This window comes from Odocoileus virginianus, chromosome 21 (assembly GCF_023699985.2).
Source record: "Odocoileus virginianus isolate 20LAN1187 ecotype Illinois chromosome 21, Ovbor_1.2, whole genome shotgun sequence".
NCBI lineage: Eukaryota > Metazoa > Chordata > Mammalia > Artiodactyla > Cervidae > Odocoileus > Odocoileus virginianus.
Genome location: NC_069694.1, coordinates 41,475,923 through 41,493,354, shown reverse-complemented (window position 1 = coordinate 41,493,354; position 17,432 = coordinate 41,475,923). Strand labels below are relative to the sequence as shown.

Here is a 17,432-nt window from a genome sequence, read left to right as displayed (position 1 = left end):
GTCACCATCTGCAGTGATTTGGGAGCCCAAAAAAATTAAGTCTGTCTCTGTTTCCATTGTTTCCCCATCTATTTGCCATGAAGTGATGGGACTGGATGCCATGATCTTAGTTTTCTGAATGTTGAATTTTAAGCCAGCTTTTTCACTCTCCTCTTTCACTTTCATCAAGAGGCTCTTTAGTTCATCTTTTCTTTCTGCCATAAGGGTGGTGTCATCTGCATATCTGAGGTTATTGATATTTCTCCTGGCAGCCTTGATTCCAGCTTGTGCTTCATCCAGTCCAGCATTTCTCATGACATACTCTGCATATAAGTTAAACAAGCAGCCTTGACATACTCCTTTCCCAATTTGGAACCAGTCCATTGTTACATGTCTGGTTAATTGTTGCCTTTTGACCTGCATACAAATTTCTCAGGAGGCAGGTAAAGTGGTCTGGTATTCCCATCTCTTTAAGAATTTTCCACAGTGTGTTGTGACCCACACAGTCAAAGGCTTTAGCAAAGTTAATAAAGCAGAAATAGATGTTTTCCGGAATTCTCTTGCTTTTTCTGTGATCCAGTAGGTGTTGGCAATTTGATCTCTGTCCTTTTCTAAATCCAACTTAGACATCTGGAAGTTCTTGGAGAATTTTGAGCATTACTTTGTTAGCGTGTGAAATGAGTGCAATTGTATGGTAGTCTGAACATTCTTTGGCATTGCTTTTCTTTGGGATTGGAATGAAAACTAACCTTTTCCAGTCCTATGGCCACTGCTGAACTAATCTTGACTTTTTCTTCATGGGTAAATCATGGCTGCTAAAATTCCAAGAAACACAGCCCCCCATCCATAGCTTCATCCTCCCCCCTAACACACACACACACAAGACAAAAGGAGAAAGGCGTTCTTCTCTGGCCTCTCTGCCTTTATATCAGGAAGGAAACTCTTATCCAATAGTCCCCAGCAGCCTTGCCCACAACTTTCATTGGCAAGAAATGAATCATACTCTGTCCTAAACCAACAGCTGACAAAGAGGCCTGATGTAACAGGCTGATTTAGACCAGTCATAATTTATTCCTAGGGATGGGGAAGGGAGCCACAGGCATACCTGAGCAGCGGCTCTTAGGTCGGTGATAAGTCATGTTGCCACACTTGGGGAGATTAGTGTCTGGCCATTTTTATTTTAGTAAGCTTAATAGTAATATTTTAAACTTTCAATTAACTATATTTGCCCTTGGGTGGAAGGATTTTTTAAAAAGAGAAGCAGATATCAGATTCTTCTTCCCCTGGGATAATTTCCCTTTATTCCTTATGAGAAGTAATACGTTACTTCATGATGTTTCAATCAAGTCACCCTCTCAGTTAACCAAATAGAATAGTAGTTGTTTTCTTTTGATAAATTGGTCTCATGTGGTTGGCCCACTTAATACTTTCTAATAAGGGAGTTCTCATTCAAGGAGACATTCTCAGGCTTTTCTTAAAGAAAAGATATTCTCAGTCTTTTCTTAAAATTGGCAACGACATTTCAAGCCCTTCTCTTCACTTGATCTGAGCTTCTTACTGATGAGAAATGAACATTAGATCAGAATTGGTTAGCAGAATCCAGAAATTAGAAGTTTCGATATGTTCTACATGGAAATACTGTATGAGATGGAAACGCTATACTTTTAACACATAAATGGGTGGAACACCAAAGGTAGATTTTTATGATAATCATTATCGAGTACTTAGTGAATAGAGATACTTTTTCAAATGCATGAATACAACATACAGAGTACTCCAGCAGTATATGTAGATTCTCAGCACAATGTTGTCCTGTCCATGCTGCAGACAGAAAATAACAAGAACAACCAGTCTTTATCCATGTAATGATTTTTCAGCAGTAATTCATTTGATAGCAGTAAGTGTATTTTATTTGACCTTGAACCTGTGAACATTTGCAAGTTGAAAGCTCTTTTATTTTTTCTGAAATATTATAGAAAGTACTTCTAAACATTTATATTAACACGGTAACCTAAAAAAAAGACCAATTTAACCAACCTCTTTATGTATATGGAAGTGTATTTACAGAGTGGTTTTCAAAGTGTGCTTCACTTGCCAGGAAGAACAAGGGTGAGAGGACAGAGCTCCTTCAACTCCATTTTTATCTACCCCATTTGTTGGACTTCAGGATAAGGTTTCATTTGATAAAGGATCTCTGACCTCAAAAATACTTGAAAACTACTGTAGAGGATTCTAGGCAGTTTCCTCATCTTCTTTGAAAACTGCAGAAACAAAAAATTACCTTCTATTGTGGTAGGTGGGATTCAGTTACCTAAAATCAAATTACCAGATTCTATCTATGAAACATATTATTACCAAAGGAAGTTGTATCATTTTCTTTTCTCAAAAGCTCTAAAGAATTGTACAAATTCTTTTTAAATGTGCTTTAAATTGCATTTTAAAATCTTATTGTAAAAATACTGACAATAAAGAAACAGAATAAAAATAAAATTCCCCCAATTCCAATTCTATTTCCTTCCCCAAAGGCAACTACTGTTAACAGACAGTACTGTTCATATTCTTGATCTATTGTTCTTAGCCTTCAGCTTCCTCTCAAGTTTGGAGGAACGACTAAAGATGTTGTTCCTTTGAAATCCACGGTTCTGTGATTTTGGTGGCATATGTTCCTAATACTGCAAAATAAAGCTCAGAGTAAACTAGCATAGTTTCTGAGCGTGTGCATCGGTCCTGGAGGAAATTCCGTATCCTGGGAATGCTAGAGAGAGGGCTTCTCCCATGGCTCAGACGGTGACGCATCTGCCTGCGGTGCAGGAGCCCTGGGTTTGAAGTTGGGAAGATCCCCTGGAGAAGGGGATAGATACCCCACCAGTACTCTCGCCTGTAGAATCCCATGGACCGAGGAGCCTGGTGAGCTACAGTGCATGGGATCACAAAGAACTGGACAACTAACACTTTCACTGTCTGAAGAGAGACAGGAGTAGCCAACAGCCTTTGCATGTGATTTTAGAAAATACTTGACCTGCTAACCTACAAATAAGTGGGTAGTCACAGTGCTCCTAACAGTCCTGACCTTGGGCTTGGGTCATGCCTCATTCTTCTACTGAGATCTGTATTTGAGACAGAAAAATTTGATTAACATTTTTTACTGAATTTATGAAATTTATAAAATTTTACCATTTGATGAAAAATGTGTGTTTTTCTAGTATGGTTTACAGATTGTGTATCAGTCTGAATAAAGCAAAAGCCTGATTGAGAAACAGGAAAAAACTTCTTTTTCTGTGTGTGGGATCTTTTAGGATTTATCTTTAAAGTGCACCTTGCCTTTCTAGTTTCATTGTGATTCTGTGATATACAAAAATCTCTCAAAGTATCTCATTTGAACTGGATTTTTTTAAATGGAAGTTCCTTAATTCTTAAAATATTAAGTCATATTTAAGGGCAAGTTATCACCTGCCCGTTAACTGATCATTCAAAATATATAAACAATATTTGTCAAGAGAATAAAATAAAAGTTCTTATTTATTTTGTTACCAATGGTGTGCAATTTAAATGGATTAGTAAGAAATTTTGTTTTTAAAAAATTTGTTTGTAACATTTATAACATTGGAAAAAAGTAAAGCTGAACATAATATAATAGAACATTTAAATATTTTTATTTGCTTGTAAAATGTGTTTTCAAACTTATAATAAACAATGGGTATATATGAGTAAAATAATGCAGTGATTTGGTAGAAATGACATAAAGTCAGAGATATAGATTAAAGAACTATCTCATTTCACAAATTTTTATCACTTTTCTATGGAGTTTGGTAGATATTAGCTGTATTCATTAATGAAAATTATTTAGCTTCTCTAGGCTTTAACTTTCTTATTTAAATATGAAAGAGATCAGAGAAGGTAATTTCTAAAGGCCTTCCCAACTTTTCTCATTCCATCAAACTATGAGCGACTTTGAGTTACTTAGAACCCGTCTGCATGTGTGCGCGCTCAGTCACTTCAGTCCTGTCTGACTCTGTGACCCCATGGCCTGTAGCCTGCCAAGCTCCTCTGTCAGTGGGATTTTCCAGGCAAGAATACTGGATTAACTTGCCATTTCCTTCTCCAGGGAATCTTCCCAACCGAGGGATCAAACCCATGTCTCTTGAGGCTCCTGTATTGGCAGGTGGATTCTTTACCACTGAGCCAGTTGGGAAGCCTGAGAAGCCATCTTGTTTCTCCATATTTCCTCACTTTAAACTTTTTCCGCTTCAGACACCCAGCATCTCAGATGAGCTCTAAATAGCTCTCTTGAAACTTCACTGGGCCCACAGACTTTTAAAGGCTTCCATGAACACAATTAAAAAAAAAAAAAACACAATTAGGGGGACTTCCCTGGTGATCCAGTGGCTAAGGCTCCGCCCTCCCAATGCAGAGGGCCTGGGTTCCATCCCTGGTCTGGGAATTAGATCCCACATGCCACAACTAAGAGTTTGCATGCCCGCAGCTAAAGATCAAAATTCCCGAGTGCCATAGCTAAGACCTGGAGCAGCCAAATAAATAATAAATATTATAAGAGAAATTAAGGTCCTTTAAGTGTAGTATTTCATGTAATTAATATCATTAAAAAAGAAAATGTTTCAGTTAATTTCCTGAATAATGGATACCTATTTTATTAAATGCTAAATTTTTATTTCTTTTAACATTATCTTTAAAGAAAACTGCTAAGCTGTACTGTATATTTTAATGCCTTTTAAAACTAAACATTTCCACATACATTATTTTCTTTTCATTTTCATGAAAATGTAAAACCATCTTTCTAAACACATGTTAGTACACAGGGGCTCCTTCGGGGCCAATTTGGATATGAAAATTTTTACTGAGAACTTAACTGGTGGCGAAACAGCTGGTAAGAAATTTATTGGCTCACCTGACTGAAAAGCAGCTGCTCCCAGATGCATCGACCGTGTAATTGTTAATCTAGAGCTTTCTCTTTTTGACTTTCCACAGTAAGACCCTGCTTTGCCGTGTGTCTAGTTCCTTCATACTTTAGAAGACTTTTCTTGTACCAAGGATTGTCATCAGCGAGCCTGGGCTTGGCATCCCCAGCAGAAAGAAAGCTCTTTCTTAGTGACTCCACTAAACACCCTAAATCTGACTCTCATTTGCCAGATATGGGTCACATGTTCGTGCCTGAACCTGTCAAGGTCACCAGGGAAGGGGTTCCCTCATTGGCCAAGGCTGTCCCCATCTCTGGAGCACTGGGGGAGCATGGGGATCGGGAAGGGGAGCACAACAGTCTCACATGAACCGTGCAGAGAGGGAATAGAGGAGGCGTGGATTCCACAAGAGAAAACTAGTGTGCTCTCACCAAAAACGATGGAGAAACGTGTGTGGCTGGCCAAAACTGGAAATATCCCCCGTGGAAAAGATATTTATCTCCACATTTTATAGCATTTATATCACTGCTCAGGAGTGGTTATGGAGTTCTACTCATGAGAAAGGTGAAGAAATGGCAGTAGTGAGTGTTACACCCCCGAACCAAGAAGTTGGCCTTGAAAGAAAGACGTTAAAAGCATGATCAAAGAAAGTCAATGGGATTATGTTGTCAGTTCTTCGAGACTGGGGAGACTTCGTTCTACTTTAATAGGAAAAGCAAAAAGAATCTTAGAGATTTATGATAATTAGGAAGGAAGAGTATGAGTGGATAATAACCAATACTGTTGAATGCCTACCATGTACATGGTTGGAACTACTCTTGTCTCCATTTTTTGGATAGGGCAGTCCTCACAAAGAGGCTAAGAAATTTAGTATATGAGGGAGCTGGACTCCAGGTTTGTCCAAATCCAGAGCCAGTAGACCTCATCACTTATATTAGGGGGTCAGTCTCAACAGAAGGTGAAGGCCGAGTGCCCTGGTTCAGGATACAGTGTCCTAACTCTCCAACCTCATCTCGCCATTACTCACAGCCTCCCACCACATGCTTCAAGAGTTTTCCCTTACATTCCACTGGCATTTATGCCTCTGTGCCTGTAAGACAAGGGTTCTCTGAACTCACATTTTCCTGTCAAAATGCCATTCTTTCTCATTATGAATCTAAATTTTAAAGTATTTAAATTTTAAAAACTATATATACATATATAATGTATCTTTTATATATGTGTATTTATTATATAAATATAATTTATTATATATAGTTTATGTTGTTGTTTAGATGCTAAGTCATGTCCTGCCCTTTTGGAACCCCATGGACTGTAACCTGCCAGGCTCCTCTGTCCTTGGCATTCTCCTGGCAACCTGGAATGGGTTGCCGTTTCCTCTTCCAGGGGATCTTCCTGACCCAGGGATTGAACCCTCGTCTCCTGTATGTGTCTCCTGCATTGCAGGCAGATTCTTTACCACTGAGCAGCAGGGAAGCATTATATAATATATAATAAAAAATCAGACTGAAGCTTTTTGAGATGCCACTGTGGCCAACATTGTGTTTTGTGAGGAAGAAAAATAGTGGTGATGGTTGTGATGGTGGAAAGAATATAATTTTCTTTGAAATTTTAAATGCAAACATCTTGCATTTTGTTAAACAGAGAATGACTCCTTGAGGCAGGGGCCCTGATTAATCCTTGGTCATGAATGTCTACCACATATTGGACACTTTCGTGTATATTGACTTAGATTTTCCCTTCTCTCACATAATTTTCTCTTTGGTTCTGTCAAACTTATAGTTTGTACCTCTATTATAATACTCATCATACTGTTGCATTAGGAATAAGTTTTGTTAATAGAAAAAAAAAATTTGACTGATAGTGATTTATACAATTACTCCAAAGCGTGGCAGTCCAAGACTGACGCAACAACTCATGATGTCGTCAAGGAACCAGCTCCTCCTTACTTGTCTACTATCCTGGGTATAGGAATTTCTATTCTCATGGTTGAACGATGGCTGTTGGCCCTCCAAGTAGTATATTGACATTCTGAGAAGGAGAAAGAAATATGAGAGGGCAAAGAGTAAACAGTATAATCCTTGAAAGGCCTTTTCATTTTTTTTTCCATTTATTTTTATTAGTTGGAGGCTAATTACTTTACAACATTGCAGTGGTTTTTGTCATACATTGAAATGAATCAGCCATGGATTTACATGTATTCCCCATCCCGGTCCCCCCTCCCACCTCCCTCTCCACCCGAAGGCCTTTTCATTTGTTTGGGAATCAAATTCCTCCCCAGGGACTCCCACTTGTATCTCTTTACATGAAGTATGTCACATGGTCACCTCTAGCTGCAGAAGTAGATAGGAAGTGGAATATTTGGCTTTTCAGCCTATATAGCAGGGGAGGCCAAGGGAGGAGATTGAAGTGGGTGTTTATGAAACCAATTATAGGTCTGCCCTATCAGTTTTTTTAGTTACTTCATATAAGTGATTTTTTTTTTGGGGGGGGGGTGTATTGTAAGTCTGTAGAATACAAAGGATGTGCTTTGGTAATATTTGCATTATCCAAGTGACTATCAAGAGACTGTCCTAACACTTATTCGTGTCTAAAACATTGTGGCTGCTCCATCAAGTGTTGTATTTTTTTTTAACTTTAATTATGAAATAAGAACTAAGCAGGAATGAATGACTGTACTTTCTCTGAATATGATGGTATCCATAGATTTCTCTTTGGTGCTTCATGTCAATATTGGAAAGCTAACTGCCCCTTTTATGCTTCAAAATGACCCATTAGAGAGGAGAATATAACAAATATTACTAGGATTATTTGAAGTACAGCTCAGAAAGCAGGGTGGGAAAGAAATCATATAAAAATATGATGGTGAACAAGGGCTTTTTCAAGAAAGATAAAAAGGTAAGAATTAGGAAAATATATTGTAATCCAAAAAAAAAAATTCAGTTGAAAGTTAAGAATAGTCTAACCTATTTTAACCATTCATAAAGGGGAAAAATAAGTACTTCATTTAAATTGCTCAAATTGCTGTTTAAATAATTTATTTAAATCTCAAATTGCTATTCTATATCTATACTCTTTCAAACAGATTTTCTTCCTCTTCCCTATATCATCTTATTCTTAATTATAAATCATGAGGAATCAAGATAAAAGAGCTGCACACGAAGATTCAGAACCATCCACAGAGGTGAATCACACAGCCTCCTCAAATCAAGGAAGACAGGTATGATCAAATGTAAAACATCCCAACCATTTCCTTAAGGTGGCGACTGTATATTTCCAAATCCTTGACAGAATTGTATTCTATTCCTTCTCTGTCAGTCAGTTAACAATTCTCTCCATTCTTAAATCCCCAAACTGATGGTGGCTGTGATTACCAGTTTTCTGATAGTCCGCAGCTGGCCCTGCATGGAGAGCCTGTGAGATGCTTTCTGTTCCCAGCCTAACCTCTAGAATGATGCCGGTTTCTTCCCCCTCTTTCTTTATTGCTTAAAATTCAAGTAAATGAATGAATGTGAACTTGTTTTACCACAGATGATTATCTCTTTCTGAATCACTCTGACATATTTAGTAGCTATTGCCTTGAGTTGTGTTTTAAATAGGCTAATTTTTAAACCCAGTATTGAAAAACACAATGAAATTTTTATGTGACTCAATAATGCTGCAAATATTGACTCAGTGGTAAGTATTCCTTACATAGTTCTTATTCCAAGCATTCACCAATTAGCTAGTAATGAAGCTGTTTGTTTCTCCTATAAAGTGTTAGCCTTGATTCTAGCAACGGAAATTTAATTTGTGATGTGATGGCTCAGTAACTATAAAAAGGTACAGTAAATACATAGTTGTAAGAATTTTTTAATTGCTTTAAACACAGCAGGAAACAGGTTTGCACCTCAGAGGTATAGATGGAAATGAACCAACAGAAGGAAGCAACTTACTGAATAGCAATGAAAAAGTGCAAGAAACACCAGCTGAACCAAATCATTTGCAAAGACGAAGACAAACACATGCTTGCCCTCCACACGGTTTACTGGCTAGAGTAATAACAAATGGTATGTACATGGTAAGGATGAAGTCAGAACAAGAGGGTAAAAGATAAGGTTGTTATAGTGATCGATTCCAAAATAATACGGCTTAAGGGACAAAAAGACGTTTACTTCTCTCTCACATAAAAACTACAAGGTGGACCACTTATAATTGTAGGTAACTCTGCTTCATAGCTCTTCAGGGCCCTAGGCTGACAGGCTCCGCCACCTTCAACACAGGGCTTTCAAGAGCACCTTGCCACCACTGTTACAGCTAGTAGGAAGAGGGAGAGATCAGAGGTCAAACGCATCTACCTTTTCTGTGTCTGAGGGATTTCACAGGGTTATGTAAGGCTTCCAATGAGAAAAATGATTGAGAAATCACTGACAAACAGAAAAGCACTACGTAAATGTTAGTTGTTACTACTGTTAGGTAATGCCAGTAATGTTTGAGCAAGCAGCTCAGTTTTTACTTCCAAATCAATTCATCATTTTTTTAAGTACAGATCCTAGTGACCAATTCAGCTTATTGCTGCTCCTAAAATTTGGGGGGTAGGGATTATCTCAGCACTATTTTGAATGTTGTTAGGGTTGGGATCTATTTGTCTTTTAGGAATGGATGTGGTTTTTGGAGGCAAGTCAACATTATTGTATCAGTTTGGTAAATAAATACACGTCCAGATTCAGTAATGCTGTTTTTGTTCAAAGGGAATGTGTGCATGTGTATCTATATTATATGTATATTGGAGGATGTGTAATATGGTAGGAAAAAGGAGAAGGGGATTGAAACTTGTCTATAAACACAAATTTAAAGACAGGTTCAAAAACTTTATTGAGGGATGACAGTACCATTAGAGTAAATATATGGCCTCCCCCAATAAATATGTTGATCTCAAAGTATGTTTACTGAAAAATCAGACTCACTTCTTCATAGTTATACTTCATTTATGAGGTCTGAAAAACATTTTTATCACTCTCAACTAGGATAGTGGAAGCCAAGCATAATATGTTATATGATACTTCAGGCTCCAGTATGTTTTCAATGAAATTAGGTAAGTTTTTAAACTACCTTAAGGAAAAAAATCTCAAAGTTTATCTAAAACTTGTAGAGAAAACCAGGTTCCAAAATATATACTAGTTGAGAAAGCAATAAATAATGTAATAATCTTTCTGTCCTTTTTGTTATTTTTTTTTTAACTTTCTCTGTTCAAGTTATGGCACACTTCTAGTTAAAACATTTAAGTCTCCAGCAAGTCCCAAAGATAAAGTTACAGTACAAAAAACATGGATTGCAGTACGGGCAGGGTATACATGAATGGTGTGATTTGGAGACTGATTTTGTTTTTTTAAGATGAGGGGTTTGGAGGGGATCGTTGTTGTTTGTGTTTGTTTTTGTGTTTGTTTTTTCAGCTGCATGGCCTGCAGGATCTTAGTTCCCTGACCAGGGATTGAACCTGGGCCACAGCAGTGAAAGCGCCAAGTCCTTACCACTGGATCTCCCAGGAATTCCCTTGGAGACTAATTTTTTAAAAGTCTGTAATCATTGTCTATAAAGCTGCCTAAGAAATGGGGACTCATCACATATAAACAGCTCTCATTCGTGTTCTTATACTACTGCTCCTGAGGCTGACAAGATTGCTTTTGTATTCAAAAGCAATCAGTACACAAAGTATTCTTCTTAAAGGAGTAAATCTTACAAAGTATTCAGTACACAAAGTATTCTTCTTAAAGGAGTAAATCTTACATGGGAAAATATTATTTTTCAAAAGTATAGATAGTAAATTATTAACTGAATGAAACATGATTCAGAGAAACCTTAGGAATGTACATTTACTATGTATTTAGAACTTCATTATGAATATAATGGAAAGAAAAAATAAAGGAAAAGGAAAATTATAGGTTTTTTTTTTTAAAAAAAGGTAGTATTGAAGTAAAAAAACCTCTTAATTCTACCTTTCTGAATTTAGTATAAAACTGGGTTTTTGCTGTGATAAAATAAAATTTAGTAGCTGGCAATTCCTACTTTCCCATTATACTTCCAAAACTGTTAGAAATTTCAGTCCCTATAGCGAGTTGGGAAATTCTGAAGGCCTATTTGTTATCTTGTAATAGCATCATAAACCTAGAAAACCTGGAACAATTATGTAGGGGTTTTAATAGGGGGACATTGGACTTGATCTCTAGCAGTGTGTAGATAAGGCTCAAGGAATGATCCTCTAATTTATACCAATGAAAACATCTAAAAACAATGTCTTTTTAAATATACCTTTTATCTGACAAGAAAACAGGAAGTCATCAGATCCTGAAACCGAAGTATAATTAGGAGAGATGAACACTCAGCTGGTCTTCACTCCAGAGACTTTTGGAAAACACCAGTGAACTTGAGATTCATTTTGAGAACTGTGAGGTTATAGGAGGCTTTGCTAGAGCCTGCCCAGGTTGGGAAGAGTATCATAGGAGAAGTCATTTTCCCTCACCCAAAACTGGAACCCAGTGTGATGGTGTATATGAGGTAAACCTGCCCTGCATAGGGGCCCAGTCACTAAACCTGTCTGTCTAAACTGTAGTGCTGGCTGGGGGAGGGGAGAGTCTCCCCTAAAAATGGGTAACTTCATTCTGATTTGTGCTCCAAATTCACAGACAAGAACCTCAAGCTGAAAATATATGTAAAAGTGGTCCCAGATTGTAGTGTCTAAGGGTTGAAGCAAATACAGATCCTATCTGGGAAAACTCATTTAACCTAAGGCTCCAACAATTCCCAAAGAGAAAGTTCCAAGGACGAGTTCATTGTTGCAAGAAAACAAACAAACAAACAACAACAACAAAATCACCAACAAATGCACAAGGAAACATTTCAAACTTTTTCATTATCAGAAAATAGAATATAAAATATTTCTGATATCTACAAAGGAGTTAAAGAAGAAATAGCAGATATGAATATAAAACATATAACTGTAAAAATGACAGATTTTACTAAGAACCAAATTAAACTTCTAGAAATGAAAAATAAAGTAAGTAAAAGTTAAAACAGTAAATGGATTAGACAGCAGAGTAAGTGAAAAGAAAATTGGTTAACTAGCAAATAGTTCTGTACAGTGCAAAACACAAAGACGGGAAATGTGAAACTAGGGTTAGTAATGTGAAGCAGCTATAAACATTTAGTCATAGTTCCAGAAACAGAGACTAGGAGGAATGAGGGAGATAAAATATTTGAAGAAATACAGAATTTTCCGGAATTGATTATAAAGGATAAATCCTAAGCAAACCAAAAGGAAGCCATTCCTTAATGTATACTGAAATTGCAGAAAATCAAAGGAAAGATCTTAAAAACAACCAAAGAAAAAGAATTCCCTAAAAGAGATAAAATTAGGCTTAAAAAAAATAGTAAAAGAAAACCAGAGAGTAATATTTTCAAGGAACTGGAAGTGACTCTCGACTTAGAATTGTATACCTGGAAAATCTATCTTTTAAGAATGAGAATAAAGATAATTCCAGATAAATCTAAAAATTTGCTACCAACACATCTTCATAAAAAATAGAGCATGCTCTGCTATATGAATTAGTTTATTAGTTCAGTCAGTTCAGTTGTTCAGTCATGTCTGACTCTTTGTGACCCCATGGACTGCAGCACGCCAGGCTTCCCTCTTCATCACCAACTCCGGGAGCTTACTCAAACTCCTGTCCATAGAGTCAGTGATGCCTTCCAACCATCTCATTCTCTGCCGTCCCCTTCTCCTCCTGCCTTCAATCTTTCCCAGCATCAGGCTCTTTTCCAATGAGTCGGTTCTTTGCATCAGGTGGCCAAAGTATTGGAGTTTCAGCTTCAACATCAGTCCTTCCAAGGAATATTCAGGACCAACTTCCTTTAGGATGGACTGGTTGGATCTCCTTGCAGTCCAAGGGACTCTCAAGAGCCTTCTCCAACACCACAGTTCAGAAGCATCAATTCTTCGGCACTTGGCTTTCTTTACAGTCCAACTCTCACATGACTACTGGAAAAACCATAGCTTTGACTAGTCAGACCTTTGTTGGTAATGTCTCTGCTTTTTAATATGCTGTCTAGATTGGTCATAAGTTTTCTTTAATGTCTCTGCTTTTTAATATGCTGTCTAGATTGGTCATAAGTTTTCTTCCAAGGAGCAAGCGTCTTTTAATTTCATGACTGCAGTCACCATTGCAGTGATTTTGGAGCCCAAAAAATAAAGTCTGTCACTGTTCCCATTGTTTCCCACTCTGTTTGCCAGAAGTGATGGGACCAGATGCCATGATCTTAGTTTTCTGAATGTTGAGTTTTAACCTAACACTTTCACTCTCCTCTTTCACTTTTACTTTCATCAAGAGGCTCTTTAGTTCTTCTTCATTTTCTGACATAAGGGTGGTATCATCTGTGTATCTGAGGTTATTGATATTTCTCCTGGCAATCTTGATTCCAGCTTGTGCTTCATCCAGTCCAACATTTCTCATGATGTACTCTGCATATAAGTTAAATAAGCAGGGTGGCAATATATAGCCTTGACGTACTCCTTTCCCGATTTGAAACCAATCTCCTGTCCCATGTCCAGTTCTAACTGTTGCTTCTTGACCTGCATATACATTTCTCAGGAGGCAGGTAAGTTGGTCTGGTATTCCCATCTCTTTAAGAATTTTCCAGAGTTTGTTGTGATCCACACAGTTAAAGGCTTTGGCGTAGTCAATAAAGCAGAGGTAGATGTTTTTCTGGAACTCTCTTGCTTTCTCAGTGACCCAATGGATGTTGGCAATTTGATCTCTGAATTAGTTTATATACAATGGCAAATAGGTAATTGTGTTGCTGTAATATGGAGTTTGCATTTTTGTATATAATTTTTCCTGGCATATTAGTATTTAACATGATCAAGCAATGGCAGATTAAGTATGAAGTGAAAGATCAGGTATTAAAATTATAAAGCTTTACTAACTTTAAAGATAAAACATTTTAAAAAGCTGAACATCCTGTGTAAGTTCCTTCTTTTCAGGCAGTTGGCTGTTCTCTTAGGGACTCAAACACTTAAACTTGCCACGGTGTTAAGGTATCTAATGAGACCACACGTCGATGAAGAATTTGCCAACACTTACCCTAGTTAAAAAAATTAACAACAACAAACCATTTGATTAATGGAAAAGACTACAATCTGGGTCAGATTTTGGTGGAACTGTTCTCTATCTAGAGCCAATGCTTTCAAGATTCTACATCTTGAAATACTGTGATTCCAGGGTTTTGGTTGTTGGGTTTGGGGTTTTTTTTTTTGTTGTTTTTTTTTTTTGGCCAAGCCACAGAGCTTGTGGAATTTTAGTTCACCAACTAGGGATCAAACCCAGGACACTGCAGTGGAAGCGCCAAGGCCTAACCTCTGAACAGCCCAGAAATTCCCTGGTTCCAGGGTCTAAGTCTGCAAAGAAGAGGTTGACTACGGGAGATACAGATATTAGTGGAGCTATAACTGTGCTGGCACTTTTATTAGGATTGTTGTTTTTGTTAGTGCTTTGGTCACAGGTTTTGAGTTGTGAGTGGTCTGCCATACTCTTTTTCCTGTGAGCCTTTCTGTTTTCAAAGTTCAATTTTGTAGAACACAGTGTTTTCGAACAGGGAAGCATATCTCACTTTCTAATAGACATGCCTCTCCAAAAGGAAATACTTCAGGCAGCAAAATAATTGTCGAGATGAAAGGTTTGAGATGCCATAATGAATGATGATCAAAAAAAGGTAAGTATGTGGGTAATTCTAAACAGACATTGACTATAGAAAAGAAGCAATAATTAAACAGTAAAGTTTAATTCAAAGCAGAACTAGAATACTAAAATACTGGAGTATGATTGTTTGGGTGTTTTCATGTTCCATGAAGAGGATAAAGATAGCAACTGTTTCTCTTTTTTTATTACTAGTGAATATTGATGGTAAAATTACAAGAAAAAATAAAGGAACTGTAAAAAATCCAAAATAGTAGTTTCTTCTTACAGTGTGAAAGGAAGTGGGTGATAGGATTAAGAAGGGTGCATAGGTAGATTCAGAGTCACTGGTAATATCCTGTTTTTTAAGACAGTTGATAATTGCCCCATTGTATATTTTGCTGATGTTCTTTAAAACTTGCATGTGGTTATAAATATTTGTTATGTATTAATTTTCTTATGATTGGATTATATTAAAACCTGGAGATGACAACTCATTGGTAGAAACTAGTTTCCCTGGTTTATTTCAGTTACCATGGTGGTTCTTCTATGGGCTGTGGTTTGGTCAATTACCGGCAGTGAATGTCTTCCTGGAGGAAACTTGTTTGGAATTATAATGCTATTCTTTTGTGCCATCATTGGAGGTAAACTTTTCAGACTCATTAAGTTACCTACATTACCTCCACTGCCTCCTCTTCTGGGTAAGTGCTAAACACGTCCTGTTTTCTTCAGAATAAATCATATTTTAAAAATAGTAGCTTGGAAAGCTCTGGGAGATAGATATAAAATATTTTTGTATTTGCTGTACTATAACCAAAACAAAAGCCAGTTGTTAAATTTTAAGATCAGTGAGCAGGTTGTTAAGTAGAGTTTAAAATAGATTTTTATTGATTTATTTGTTTATTTTTTGGCCATGCCATTTGTGGGATCTTAATTTTCCAACCAGAGATTGAACCAGACCCCAGAAGTGAAAGCACTGAGTCCTTAACCACTAGATTGCCAGGGAATCCCTAAACAGCAATTTTAAAAAATTAAGTTATATGTAATTTAAATGAAATAACTTACAATAAAAACAAGAGCAATAAATACTCAAAACAGATCATTTCCTAATTATTTTTCTAAATATTCCTCTTATCTATGCTCTTGAGATTATGGAAATAATATGTAATGGTGTGCCTGTCACTGTCTTCCTAAATCCACATTCTGTACGACAGAAATCAGCAAGTGCTAGAAATTAGGACTTAATATATTATTAATCATTCGTGTCATTGATAAATGAGTGATGTTCCAACATGCATTTTCATTGTTTCATTTTCATCTTATTCATTAACATAAACAAAACTATCACCCTATATTCCTGATGACACTATACTCACTCATAAGTGATATAAGTGACTTCTTTGCTAAACCAGATAGTAGTCAAGCATTTATTTGTAATGTGATTTTGTCAATTCATGGTTGAACTGCAGTCATAGTTGGTTATGAATATGGAGTTCAACAATGAAAAATAATGAGGGCATTCAGTGAAAATCAATTGGCTACATAGAATTTGGGGCTTCCCGGGTAGCTCAGTTGGTAAAGAATCTGCCTGAAGTGCAAGAGACCAGGTTCAGTCCCTGGGTTGGGAAGATCCCTTGGAGGAGGACATAGCAACCCACTCCAGTATTCTTGCCTGGAGAATTCCATGGACAGATGAGCCTCGTGGACTACAGTCCATGGGGTCACAGAGAGTCAGATACAGTGATGATTGTTGTATATTTATAAACTATATTCTATACATCCTTTATATCAGTAAAATTTATAACAAATATGTAAATATATATGTATAAATACACACACGTCTTTGGAGACCTATTTATTAAGCATTTACCAGCATATTATTGGGTGTCCACACTTTCCAAACATGATACACATGAAAATTAGTCTTAACACTGGACATTGTGTCTTTAATGTTTCTTCTAAAAATTCTATGTTATAAAATTTTAGTTTACTACTTTCATTCTACCACAAAAGAAATTTTGTGTCCTTTTCTAACAGATACATAAATCACTTTTATTTTAAAATTGCATACCTTTTACACATACAGATGTATTTGCACACATTTCCTGAGTTAAATTGTTTTCAGTTATTTTATGTTAGCGAGGACAATGAATATATTTGCTTTTGAATTTGTGGTCAGCAGCAGCACTTTAGTCATGTCTGACACTTTGTGACCCCATGGACTGTAGCCCACCAGGCTCCTCTGTCCATGGGATTTCCCAGGCAAGAATACTAGAGCCGGTTGCCCTTTCCTCCTCCAGGGGATCTTCCTGACCCAGGGATCAAACCCATATCTCTTGCATCTCCTACATTGCAGGTAGATTCTTTACCACTAGTGCCACCTGGGAAGCCCCTCTGTGGTCAGCAGTTGAAGCTAAATATAAAAAGAACTAGAGTTATTTACATCTTTTAAAATTTTTATTTATTCTTTATTTTATTTTTGGCTGTGCTGGGCGTTCATCGCTGCTTAGGCTTTTCTCTAGTTGCAACAAGCAGGGTTGTGGTGCCTGGGCTTGTCGTTGTGGTGGCGTCTTATGTTGCAAAGCATGGGCCCTAGGGCACCCGGACATCAGTAGTTGAGTTGCGGTTCCTGGACTCTAGAACACAGGCTCAGTAATTGTGGCACCCAGGCTTAGCTGCTCTGAGGCAGGTGGGATTTTCCCAGCATGTCTCCTGCACCAGCAGGCAGATTCTTTACCAGTTAGCCACCAGGAAAGCCGGAGTTATCATGCACTATTTCTTAATATATTTTTCAATTTTAGGTAAAACTACAGGGTTTTTGTTTTTGTTT

The 17,432-nt window shown here is 37.1% G+C and overlaps 1 protein-coding gene across 7 annotated transcripts in view; it reads left to right on the top strand.

Moving 5' to 3' along the window:
• The window catches only part of SLC9B2 (solute carrier family 9 member B2), a 61,165-nt gene that overhangs the window by 7,094 nt on the left and 36,639 nt on the right, over positions 1-17,432 (top strand). For 3 of the 7 annotated variants that reach the window (XM_070452225.1, XM_020901933.2, XM_070452230.1), the window contains 3 exons: positions 7,981-8,115; positions 8,767-8,944; positions 15,133-15,303. In XM_070452225.1, the coding sequence (XP_070308326.1) occupies positions 8,026-8,115; positions 8,767-8,944; positions 15,133-15,303 (439 nt within the window). In that variant the 5' untranslated portion in view covers positions 7,981-8,025. Of the gene's footprint in view, positions 1-7,980; positions 8,116-8,766; positions 8,945-9,901; positions 9,970-15,132; positions 15,304-17,432 lie in introns of those variants that run through there. The other 4 variants (XM_070452226.1, XM_070452228.1, XM_070452227.1 and 1 more) reach the window with 4 other exon arrangements.